The following is a 13,471-nucleotide window of genomic DNA, read 5'->3' as shown; positions in this document are numbered from 1 at the left end:
ATGTGGTTATTGATATGTAGATGAATGAATGATATGATAAGTAATAAATATATGATATGTGGTGATGATAAGATAAGTGTATGATATGATAAGTGGTGAATGAAGGAGTGGAATGTTGGAATGTTATGCACGACTAAGGATATAGGAAAGGTTTAAATATCCTAAAACTAAAGGGAACAAGGTTCCAACACTTTGGTCTTCAATTAGGTTTTCAATTTCGTCCAACACTTTGGCTCCAAGCATAAGCTTTCCATCCTTGGCCCAAAAGTGCTCCAAAAGTCTCCAAAATGCATCTTTTTGCTCCTTTAGCCCTTTCGACCTACAAACACACGAAAATAGCTTAAAGTACTAAAATAACTAAAGAAACATAACGTAAATGCACGAGAACAAGCCATTTAAGTCGCATGAATATGCTCCTATCACCAGTCCCTTTTTTGTTGGTTTGGGCTGCAAGGCCTTTGGGATGCGAAAAGGGACTAGGCCGGCTGCTAGGCTCTGCACTTTCTTTAAAATATTTTTTTCTTCTCTGAGCAACCTTCTAACAATATTTTCTTGCGCCGTTGTAGGATTTTTTCAAACATGTCTTCCTTAAGCCACAAGAATGATAATTTATTTCATAGTTGTATTACCAGGGCGGATTTGCAAGTAAGCTAGGTTACCTCAGGGTTGCTCATATCAAAGTAGGTTTCGATAAATAGTTCAAAGACTTCCTCGAGATCTTTATGCATGCAATTCCGTCTGGGATTCACGTGAAGCGAGCCAAAGAAGTTAGCATTCGTGAATCGTGTGGGTCTAGGAAAGCTATCAAGTTTCACCCCTACTACTTTGTACTGGGGTTCACCTTTCCTATGCCTTGATTCTTCTAGGCGGTGATTTGGTCCATGAAGTGTGCTCCTACTCAGTGTTATCCGAATGCAGTCCGCGTGATGGTGGGGTTCCGTAACTTAAGCAGGTTCTTTGACTTGGACCTGACTGTCGATGAGTTTTAGTACTTCTTTGACATAGGCCACATCGATGATGTTGGGTAGCTAAGGACTCACCATAGGCTTTTCGATCATGCAAGCAAAATGGATCATGATTGGGCAGGAAGACCCTAGAAATCAGTAGAAAGTAGGGATCCGACTCCTCTCTTGGGATGCACGTTTCGATTGCTTTCATAGATGGTAAATGGGCTGCTTAGTCTCTAAGTTGCTTAATACTTTTGTTGAGCTGCCTTCTAATTTGTCATCCTCTGTTTATGTAGATTTGGAATTGGGTTTAACTCCCAAAACTTCTCTATACATGAAGAAGGTGCACATTGCTTTGGGGATCCCTTCTGAATATCATGAGTGGCGTTGGCTGCTCAATCCTCTTTGTAGGGAGAAAGGTAGGCTTCCCCCGAATGAGGAGATTAAGAGGATCAAAGGTGAGGCGTTTGCTCTTTTGATTGCTACCGTGGAGCCAATTGCTAGTGAATGTGGGAAAAATAGATCTTCGTCGCTTGCTTGAGAGCCCTTCAATGGAGAAGAATCCAAAGGCTTCCTCTACTAATCGTGAAAGTCTATCCACTACTGAGAGGCTCATGATTGACTAAACTTCTTCCAAGGGGAAGAAAAAGGCTGATGAATCTGAGCTTGTGAAACCTGCTGCTCCCAAGGTTGCTAGAGCCGTTGCTAACAAGATTATGCAGCGGAGGAGTTCTGTCATGCCCTTTTTGCCTAGTTTTATTCCTAGATAGACTTCCGTGCCTAAGTCTGATCTGATCTTGGAGGAGCGTGCAACGGCAAAGAGCGAAATTAATGATTTCACTACCAAGGCTGTGCTAGGGTTGACCCCTTCTGTTGAGAAGAAAACACTTGCCCACACGAACAACAATGAATAACCAGCCTTAGGGGAGTTTTTGGCGATCCATGCACTGTTGAAGCCCGATTTGCTTGAGGACACGGAAGCATGTGCCAAGGTTTTTTATGGACTTAGCAAAGTTGTTGACTTCAGTTTCTTTATAAGGCGTAAGACTCAATCACAGAAGGGTTTCCTGTTCGCTATGATGACTCGTATGAAGCAGGATGACGCCAAAGTTACTAGGGAGATAACGACATCTATGGTAGTAGAGGCTTGCTTAGCTATTGAGAAAATTAAAGTGTTAGAGTTTGAACTTGACTTTTTGAAGGGCTCTGATGTATCTGCCCTTACTGCTCTGTAACTTGAGACCGTTGCCAAGAGATCAGTGACTTAAAGACTCCGCTTGATGTCATCCAGGGGAAGTATGGCGTTGCAAAGAAAAAGATTGATGTCTAAGCGTTGCTAGTGTAGAACCTTGAGTAGGCCATTTCAGAACTTTGGTCCGCTCGGGAATGCCAAGGATGTAGAGCTATTTGTCATGCATAATGACATGGTTCGACTCAAGAAGGTCGTCAGTAAACTTAAGTCCAAGGAAATGCAGCTGCAAAGAGTGTTATCTGCCAGGGAGAACCTGAAGAAGGAACTAGATGAGTTCCAGAGTGCTCGTACTAACCTGATTGAAGAGAATAAGTAGTTCAAAAGTGAGAAGTCCAGTCTTGAGGTTGTTCTTGCCCATGGTCAAGCTGACTTCTACAAGCTTGGCTACATAGATCATTTCCTAGGCATACCGTCTGACTACACCTTTTCTGATAAAGACCTCGAGCTTTTTGCTATTTCTTTCGAAGATCTTCTTAAGTTTTCCTTCAAAAGCGTCGTTGGTAGAGCTATTGAAGATCAGCTACCCAGATAGGTGCGGCCAAAAGTGGTGCTGCCCAGGCAGGGCTGGCTTGTGACAATGATACTCAGGATGGGGCAACTGTAGATGAAGCGCGGGAGGTTGATGCTGCTGTGAGTGATGCGACTGTTAAAGATGTCCAAGCTACTAAGGAGTAGTCGTTTTAGATAGACTTTATGATTTACTTTCTTTTCCTTTCCTGCTTTGCTTTTGCCTTTGCTTGAACTTCGTTCGTCGTCGTGTCAGTTTACTAATTTGCTAGAAATTAATAAACTATTTTTATTCACATTACTTCATCATTGTCTCTTTGCCTTGCTTCAAGCTTTTGTCATAGAATGAACAATTGAGTAGGCTGCTTTAAACAAAGTAATCAAGCTCATCTCCATCGCTTTAGGTGCCAACTTTAGGTTATCAGGTGCGAATCTTTGCTTACTTGAGGCATCTTTTGAAACTTCTAACTTACAAGGTGAAATGACCTCCGTAGTTACATGTTTCGTGTCGGTGGTCAACTAGATCTTCAATCACAAGGTCATTAATGAAGAATGCTATTTTTTAATAAGCAGACGGGTTTACATGACCTATGTGACTGCGGATCTAGGCTTAAGACCTATGAAAAACTATTAACCGGAGAGTCAACAGCCAAACGTCTTACTTACAGCAACAGGTGAGTCTGCATGACTACTTGTTTGTTAACTTTTATCTTTTAAGGCGCTGAACTGCTGAGCTTTATCTCACATTGTTGCCCCCTGACCATAGGCTGTTTAACTAGTCGTCATTTCTCCAATCCTTTGAGCTACGTGGCCTACATCACAATATACTAAAGATTACTGGGACATAAAATTCGCTACCCTTTCGCATCAAAAGTGTGTGGTTCTATGAAATTTTGTGGGCAGTGGTTTGAAAGAAAGCTTTGCACATTATGTAATCAACTCCGTAAGCTGCATAGCAAGTAACACATCATTTTAGGAATCAGTGTGAACCCAAAGGGTTGTATTGTGCTAGGCATTGCATATATGTGCTAACCTGTTAACCTTTCACAAGATTGTGCAGTTGTATAGGTTTATGCAGCTAACTTCTCAAAGGGTGTACCATAGGTAGTCTTCCAGAAATCGTAGGCTGCTCGTTGAATTGGCTGCGCTTTAGGTTACTAGGGATCTTCCAAAAATCGTAGGCTGCTCATTAAATTGGTAGCAACTTTAAGTTTCCTGGGATCTTCTATAAATCATATGCTGCTAATTGAATTGGCAACGGCTTTAGGTTTTCAGGGATTCGCAGAGATCGCTAGTTGGTCACATACAAAATGCTCAGCTACTTATGCTAGCTGGTCACATCAAAGATGCTCAACCATGTGAACCCCATGCATGCAGCAGGAGCTAGAATTCTATATCCCCATAAAGATCACATATGTACTGCACCAAGGATGCTTAGTTGTGAATGCTAATTGGTCACATGATAGATGCTCAAAAGGGATGTCCCTCTAACGGGTTAAAGGAATACTATTCCGTAACACGAAGATCGCTAGTTGGTCAAATACAAGATGCTTAGCTAGGGGTTACTAGTAGCTGGTCACATCAAGGATGCTCAACTGCTGTCCATCTTCGTGGGCAACCATCTAAAAGACGAGCTGGGAAACGTGCATCCTCCGATCAAGCCTTGAAAAAAGATCATTATGGCTACTTCTAGGGATGTCGACGCAGGCAATCGTGCTCTAGTTACACCAAGATAGCCCGACCCATCCACGTCTAGATATTTAAAATGTGTAGTTTACCCTTTCCTAGGGGGAGAGCATGGTTGGTCCCTGGAGGGGCGCAAATCCTGAAATAAGTCCCTGATAAGGCGCGATCTTCATTGAGAGCAGAAGTAGACAATTGTTACAAATACACAATCGAGCTAAATGATGGATAACTTCAAAAATTGTCATTGAAAAAAGAGACGAATGATATTGAACTTAGCTGAAAGGTTGAAATTGCACAACAATTAGACAGTCGTTGGCTTTGCAAGGTAGTGCTCATCAAGCTGCTTGAGCCTTCAAGCTTTATTCAATTCGAGTTAGGCTTAAGGTGAAGTGGAAAGTCATGCGTAGTAATTCCGCAGGTTATAAGCATTCCACTATATGTCGATCTCTTTGTCGTTCATGGTGGTGAAGGTGTAGCTACCCTTGCAGCCTACTTTGCTAACTTTGTACGGACCTTTCCAAATAGGATTCATTTTTTTGGAGCCTTTTTTTCAGGCAATGATGAATGTTTTTCTTAGGACTAGATCTTCAGGCTATAACTATCAGATATTTGCCCTTTTGTTATAGCTGGAGATAAGTTGTTGCTCGTAGGCTACAATACGGGTGATAACCTTCTCGTGTTCCTCCTCTGCTAGATCTAAATTTATGGCCATCTTTTTTCTGTTCTCCATAGTTGGTAGTATGGTGTTGATGCTCCGCACAATAACATTAGGAGGGATGATTGCTTTTAAACCAAATGCCAAGGAAAAATGAGTTTCACCAGTTGCTCATCGTTTGGTTGTGCGATACGTCCATATGATACCAAGAAGTTCGTTTGGCCGCTTTCCATGCTTGTTTGTGAAGAATTTCTTGAGTCAGTCCAGGATTGTCTTGTTGGATGCCTCCACCTGCGCGTTGCCTTAGGGATATTTAGGCGTAGACATGTGTTGCTTGATGCCATATTTCTAGAAGAACTTCGACAAGTTTTTGCCCACGAATTGCGAACCGTTGTCAGTAATGATATATTGTGGGATGCTGAGCCAGCATATGATGTTCCTTCATATGAAGCGTTCTATGTTTGATTAAGTAGTGGTGATTATAGGCTCAACTTCTACATACTTGGTGAAGCAGTCGATAACTATGATCATCATGCTTCTGCGCATAGTAGTGAGCGGCATAGGCCCTACTAGGTTGATTGTCCACTGCGTGAATGACCATGGGCTTACCTGCGAGTGGAGCTCACTAGCAGACAATGCAGGTACAGGCTTAAAGTGTTGGCAGCTGTCGCACTTTTGAACAAATTTTTTATCATCTTGATGCACGGTAGGCTAGTAGTAACGGTCATTGAAGACCTTATGTGCTAAGGATCGGCTTCTTGAGTGGTTTACAAAAATTCCTTCATGGATCGAGCTCAAAACTTTCAAGTCATCGGGCTAGGCAGCGGAGATGTGAGCCTGAAAAGGATCTTTGAACAAGAAAGTTATTCCAGTAGCTTGCCACCTTTATTTAAAGCTTCATAGTTTCCAATCTTTCTGCATAGAGTGCCCTATTGACTAGGTAGTCGATGATGTGATCTTGCTAGCTTGGGGTTGTATTTATTTGTAACACTTCGGATACTGGTTCTTCTTCTATGCTCAGCTTTCCCAAATACTCGATCGGGATGAAGCGTCTGAACTGGTAGTCCAAAGCAAAGTTTAGGGCTGCCACGACATCTACATGAGCATTGTCAGTTTGTGGCATCTGTGTGAGAGTGTAATCTGAAATGCTTCAAGCTGCTTTCATACCTTCTTGAGGTATAGTGTCATCCTTGGATATGTTGCTGTATACTCTTCGATAGTCTGGCTAGTGATGAGTTGAGAATCGGAATGGACTGTAAGCTTATTAACTGCCAATTCTTATGTCATTCGGAGGCCTGCCAATAAGGCTTCATACTCTGCTTTGTTGTTTGATGCCTTGAAGCCTAAAGTGATTGCCTGCTCGAGCATCAAACCTTCTGGGATGATAAGAACCAAGCCTACTCCAGAACCCTTGTAGTTGGATGAACCGTCGACATGGAGGCACCAAAAGTCTTTGCCAGGAAGGGTTGGTGCGGCTAGGTTATGCTCGAATGCTTCAGGGGCACCTTTGGGCTATGCTATCGCGTAGTCTAGGCCGGGAGTGAACTCTACCATGAAGTCTGCCAAAGTCGTATTGGCCGAGTTCCAGTGCCCACTTCATCACTTGTTGAAAAGTGTCTGGACCATGTAGGATATATCTTAGGGGATATTGAGTCATGACAACAACCATATATGCCTAAAAGTATGGTCTGAGCTTCCGAGCTGCAACAATTAGTGCCAAAAATAAATTTTCAATCCTCGAGTATCTTGTTTCTCCATTGCAGAGAGCTTTAGAAGTGTAGAATACTGGCAGTTGGGCCCCTAGCTCTTCTCATATAAGGGCAAAGCTTATTGCTACATCTGAGACTGCCAAGTAGATGTATAATTCCTCAGCTACTTCCAGCTTGGATAGTAGCAGAGGGGATGTCAAATATCTCTTTAAGTCTTGAAATGATTTCTCGCACTCATTGTCCCATTTGTCTCTTTACGCCTTCTTGATGACCTTGAAAAGGGCTTGCATTGATCGGTTGAACGCGAGAGAAAACGGTTTAGTGCGGTTGGGCTCAGTTGTAAGCCGATTTTAGCCGTCTTCTCTGGCTGCTCAAGATCAAGGATGATTTATTTGATGCCTTGTCGGTGTGTCCTCCTGAATGCCATCATCTTGATCCACTTGCAGTAGTTGTTATTTGGTAGTAGGCTTGTCCTTGAAAAATAATCCATGCGTCAACTCTATGATTTTTAGAATATTTTTGACTCCACACTTAACTACGTTCATACTTGTTTGTTCGATTTGCACCACCAAGTCCAATATGTTTGGACTAAGCTAACAACAACTAAATCTCAACCCCCTTCCCAATTTTAGATCCAACAAACTAACATCACAAATTTAGTAATTTGGCTCCATCTTTCATGTACTCCTCATCTCACTTTCAACGAGATCTCTCTCGAATTTGTTTGAGATTTTTGTTGGATTCTTTTAGAATGGTATTTAAGCATTTAAGTTGTGATTTCATATGGCGCAAAGTGTGCACTATGCAATGGGTATAACATAAGGTAGAATTAAACGTACATGTAAAACGTTTAGAAAAAAAAAAAAAAAGCGTTAAAAAATAGAGAAGTATTTAGTGTAGATAGTTTGGTCGCAACCTCCACTTTGTGATGAAGAACTACAACAATAGTAAACAGTTTGATCTTCATCTCGTTATAAAGCATTAAATATTTTTAGCGCAATCAGAAAATATTTAGCGACCATTTCAATGTCTAATTCATTTTTCAAATATTTTCTTTTTCTCTGGAATTATAAATAAATAAAAAATTATTGTTTAAATAATTAGTTATAATGGAAAAATTGTCAATTTATTAGCAAAATTTTGAGTGAAGAGGTTACGTCAAAGTTAACTAAAATTTAGTGTAATTTTTCAAACGTGAGGAAGTTTTGTGAAAACTTGATAAATTTTGAGATTATTAGTGTAATTACCCCAATTTAGATTAAAGAAACAATTCAAAATCAGGACGATTCAAGATGGAAAATCAAACATCCACATTAAATATGACGTTGCATGCAAGCACATCTCGGGAACTTCCTGGTTTGGATTCCTTGAGCAAGTTTCTTTCGAGGATTGACTTTTGACTTTAGCTCCAACTTCTGCGGGCACATCTCGGGAACTTTGGGGTTTGGATTCCTTGAGCAAGTTTCTTAGGAGGATTGACTTTTGACTTTAGCTCCAACTTCTGCAGGTTTGATGTCACATTATTATTCTTTTGTTTGATGTCACATTATTATTCTTTTAGAACTATAATACTGATAGTTATTCGATAAGTAAAAAAAAATATAACCAGACTGCAATAATAGCGACAAACATTTATTATTAAAACATTTATAAAATGCATTCGAAGTCTAACACATTGTCAAAGCCTCCTTAATGAAAGTCCATCACGGTGTGCATCACAAATGCAAAGACAAATCAAAGCAATGAAGGGTGGATTCAAACCAACCGTTCGACTGTCGTGGTACTCGTAGGCGTCAAGCTGCCATCAAAGAATTATTTACAAGAATGGTACCTGGTCATGACAATGGTTTGCTTGATTCTTTCTACTTGCATTATTGTAACTACAATTCCTTTGGTGACGAAAGCATTGATACCCTAATTAAGGAAAAGAAAAAAAAAAAAAAAAAAACAAGAAACCTAGAGAATGTAATTTATTTTCTCACTTGTTACACAATTGGACAACCCCCACAAAAAGTAAAGAATTCCATCACCCTATGAACAAGAGAATCACAACTTATTGATCATCATGTACTCTAAGTAAAGAATTCCATCACCCTATGAATAAGAGAATCACAACTTATTGATCATCATGTACTCTTACATTCAATCTTCTTAACCATATAGAATGGAGGATCATGTGAAAAACGTCGAATCGTTTTGGGGGAGAATTGACCTCAAAATGTCTCCTTACTTGTAACATTCTCATCTGCATTCTCAGGTACCGTCTTGTGGATATGCTCGTTAGTATTTTCTTCAAATTGGGAATGTCACTCACCGAAACCTCGATGGAAAACGACTTCCAATTCAAAACATCACTGAAAGGTGGCACGTAATGGTCTGAGATGAGCACGGGGACACATCCGGTGTAAATTGCCTCTACTACCCTTGGGCTTGCAACTTCATACCCACTTGGGCAAAGGCAGAACCTGCTCTGTCTCATCATGTCGTAGTACGAAACCCCCTTTGGAAGGTACTGATGGACCCTCAAGTCTGGATCCTTGTTCTCCCAATGCTCGAGCAGAATAGGCCTAATAGGGCCATGAACCCCTCCGGCGAAGAAACCCAAGATTGAGCGTAGCCTTGGAGAAGGCCCGCCAATGAAGCCGTGCGTGTCACCTGTTTGAAGATTGATTTCGGGAAAGGACACATCCTTAGAGGGGTTGAACCCTTCTGAGGTATTTGCATTGCATAATGCGCGGATTGAGTTTTTGCGAAGATGAGGATTGGAATTTGAAGTTTCGGGCCCCTGAAATAGAATCCAAGTAATCAAAATTAGAACACTGGCATTCATGAAATATGAGATTTTATTGCAATGTAGTAAACAGAATAAAGTGGTTAGAGCACCATACCCAATCATGGCAAGCAAGCATAAAATGGTCAGCTCCAAGGCTTCGGTTCCAGTAGGGATATTTTTCAGAGACAATATTGACATAATCTCTCACTGTTCGTCTGATTGGACCGAAGTCATGTGAGTCTCGCACATAGACAAAACGGACCAACATTGTCACACTGAAGGGTAGAAAATAAACATGCGCTTTTTCTGGATCTCGAGTCCGAAATTGTTTATTCACCTCAATTTCATGAATAAAGTTCCCCTCCATGGAGTATATGCTCTTGCAAGGGCCATTATGGAACAACGGGGGTTCCCCTTCTCCATAAACGAAGACCTTGAACTTTTCTTCCATTTCCAAATAGCTCCTGCAAATTCAAATTGAGTTTACACATTCAAGAATAAAAAATAATAAAGGTCATTCCATTGTATAATATATGTTGCATAATTGAAGTCGGTACGTACCTGTGAAAGGCATTAGCATTCCAATACATTGGACCATTAGGAATGTAGTCGACGCCACGTGTTTGATTTCCAAATTTAGCTTCTCGTATTGCAGCTCGAGCTCTTCTAAGGCGGGCCTCCAGCCACCCTAAATTCGTTTTCTTTCTTTGTCGTCTTTCCATGATAGAAGCATGAGTTTCATTCATGAAGTCGTCTCCCCTTGTCACATTCTATATAAAAAATAAAATTAAAAAAAAAAAAACATTTTAATTGTCTTATTGACTAAGACACAACCCTCAATCAATTAATAATCCAACTGTTTAAATTAAAACTCTGTAGGCGAATCAAAATTATTGCTGAGAGAAAGAGCAACATCGGATGACAAAGATTGAAAGCATCCATGTGACACGTAAATAAGTTTGGAATATATGCCAATTACACACATATGGTCCATATCACCTGGGACAATATTTAAATAGTAGAAACTAAACAAGTAGATGCAAAAGCACAGAGAGATTAAGCACTTAATTAACTTTTTTACAACTTTATTCTCAATTACTTCATTCACCGAAAAACCAGAGGTGATGGGGAAAAAGGACATTAACTGTGACAGCAAGATATTTATTACATAATAATACCCATTGGAACTATATTTTTTTTTCTCTCGATCATAATAAAAACGTGAAGTAAATTTAATAAAATTCTGATGTCAAAGATTACAGAACCATGAAACAAAATAAATAAATAAAATCCAGGTTCTTAATTTTTTTTTCTGACAATTTTTTACAGAGCTTAATTAATTTTTCCCACCCAAAAATAAAAAACAATTAAATTAAAGCCAAAAGCATAAGAAAGATGGCAAGAACAAGCAATCAAATAAAAAAAAAATCCAAAAAAATTAAAGCATGAATTAAAGGAAAAGAAATTTTAACATGCATGATAAGGATGAAGGACTTACGGGTTGTTGAAGAGGTGGCAAAGCTGCTTCTTCTTCTTCTTCTTCTTCAACGGCGAGAGGAGGCGACGAGGATCGATTTTGTACCGAGTCATCGGAGTGAGCTTCTTCTATGTTGTGCATATCTACCACAACCACCGTCGATTGCAACCCCAAAACGTCATCGTTTGAATCACTATTACCACTACTAGTACTAGTAGCAGTCAAATTTAAAGGCAAAGAAGCAGAGGGGGAAGTAAAAACCCAATTGGCGGTGTCCGGACCCAGCAAAGAAATCAACCCGAAAACCACAACCAGCGGAACCACAAACAGCAGAGCCGCAATCGACGAGGAGGACGACCACCATGCATGCTGATGAGTGCCGCCGGAACTACTAGTTGCACCCACCTTCTTACTACTTGACGCCATCATCCGTAGAGCTGGATAGGTAGCTAGAGAGCTCTAGCTTTCTGTTTGTTTGCTGAGAAAAGTGGGAGAGATTTCGGGTGGTTTTAGAGAAAGAGAGAGAGGGACAAGTTAACATTTGGTAATAGATGGGTGCGGCATCACGCCAAGCGTCCGTCTTATTCTTCCCTCTATTACCGAGTTTCTCATGCAACTTTTCTCTTTTTCCGATTCTGCCCTCTCACTTTTTTTTTTTTTTTTTTTTGTTTTTTGGGATAGCTTAAGCTAAATAATATTCTTTTTCTACTACCAACCACCGATAACTTTATTTATTTTCCAGCAATTAATTCTGCCACCTTTCTCAGACCCATGCCACGAAATAAGAATCCCAACCAAGGTATTAATGGACCAACACAACTGAACTAAACTGAACCACGGGACACAAGTATCATAACAAATGATAAATCATGATAAACTAACACAAGAAATTGAAAATTTAATATTCACCACATAGTTAAAGTTAAAACACTACCTATATGAAGAAATTGCGAGATACTGGTGTCGTTTAAGAATTCTTTGACCCTCAAGTTTTGGTCAAGCTTGGTGTGCAATATGTTTAAAGTGGTGTGAAATTGTTGAGTGCATACGTTGTCGGAAGGGTTCATATAGTAGTACGAAGGATCCTTGTTTAATTAGGAATTGTAAACATGCGTGTTTGAATTTAACCCTAATATCAAGAGGAAACCTTAGTTAGCTTAGTCGGTTGATTGTTCTCCATCCTTCCCAAATGTAAGTGGATTTGATCCGAAATAGTTAAGTTTCAAGTGACTTATAGGAATTATAGGAAGATTTATCTAGTAAAAGTAAGTGATTTATAAAACTAACCAAATGCAAAACAAAGTATATAGAAACATTGGGAAACTAGTTTACTAAACACAAAAGGAAAGCCCTAAATATTACGAAATATAGTTTGGCCACGTTTTGATGTATGCCTAATAAAAAAAGGAACGTTTGGTAAATACTAAGTAAACACATAATAACACATAATGCTTTTTTTTTATTGTTGTTGTGCAATACGTGGTCATGTTTCTAGGACTATGACAAAGGATACTGATTTACATAGAATGAGTTCATCGTCATCGTGAGTCGATGACGTTTTGATTTGGTAATACAATATTATGTACAAATTTTTTTACATAATTATTGGGCCAAAAAGCCAAATGACGAGATTAATTGTTCATGTAGATAGGTTTAGAGGTACTTTTAGAATAACTGAAAGCGTTTTTGGTGAAAATGTTTTTGGGTTACAAGAGCACTTGATGCATTTTGGAAGAAGCAACAATTACGTTCTACTTGTTAAAGTTTCAAAGACACAGGATGAATGGTCCAACACCAATATTTTTCCAACTTAACCACGTATAAAGAGATATGTGTAGTTTTATCCTAAAAAGTCTCGGGTAATTAGAATGAGACTGTTTGTATATAAATTGTAATTTGTTTTGTCAAATCTCTAATGTGGGATTTCTAACACTTCTTGCAAGAAGCACTTCAAGTATTTTTCTAAGACTCACTTGTACGTTTATTAAGTATTGTTTCTAAAAGTACTTTCATTAAAGTGCTTTTAAATATTTTAAAAAACACTTGTAAAATAAAAATAAAAAAATATCACAAGGCTTCAAAACCCAAAAAAAAAAAAAAAAAAACAAAACAAAAGGGCAGGGGCCAACCAAGTAATTTGAACTAAGATTTGATCTGGCAATTGTAACGACGACCTTTAACGTACTTCTGTGTGCATCTGTTTCGTGGGGTAGGAATGAGATGAGAGCATGCTAAGTCAAATCTATGCTGCTGATTCCCGAAGCCAAATTAGGTCAAACCCCAACCACGTGGATTCAACGTAAGCCTTCAAAGTGCAGGCCCTTAACTGGTAACATTAGTGAAGAAAGCGACATCGTTTACAGCTTGCCATCCCATGTCTCTTCGCTAATTATTTACTCGGCCAAAACCAAGAACCAACCGCATTCTCTGTTTGTTTGTTGCTATGACAACAGCGGCTCCAGAAT

At 39.6% G+C, this 13,471-nt stretch overlaps 1 protein-coding gene across 1 annotated transcript; it reads right to left on the bottom strand.

The window, feature by feature from the left end:
- Positions 1–8,591: 8,591 nt before the first annotated feature.
- LOC137713402 (putative glycosyltransferase At5g03795) lies at positions 8,592–11,584 on the bottom strand. The gene is made up of 4 exons (XM_068452696.2): positions 11,028–11,584; positions 10,091–10,299; positions 9,645–9,993; positions 8,592–9,541 (listed from the first exon to the last, which is right to left on the bottom strand). The coding sequence occupies exons 1-4, from the start codon at positions 11,433–11,435 to the stop codon at positions 8,873–8,875; spliced, it is 1,635 nt and encodes a 544-aa protein (XP_068308797.2). The 5' UTR covers positions 11,436–11,584; the 3' UTR covers positions 8,592–8,872.
- Positions 11,585–13,471: the final 1,887 nt, after the last annotated feature.

This window comes from Pyrus communis, chromosome 14 (assembly GCF_041283825.1).
Source record: "Pyrus communis isolate YQ-2024b chromosome 14, ASM4128382v1, whole genome shotgun sequence".
NCBI classification, from domain to species: domain Eukaryota; kingdom Viridiplantae; phylum Streptophyta; class Magnoliopsida; order Rosales; family Rosaceae; genus Pyrus; species Pyrus communis.
This window is presented reverse-complemented; position numbering and strand designations above follow the sequence as displayed.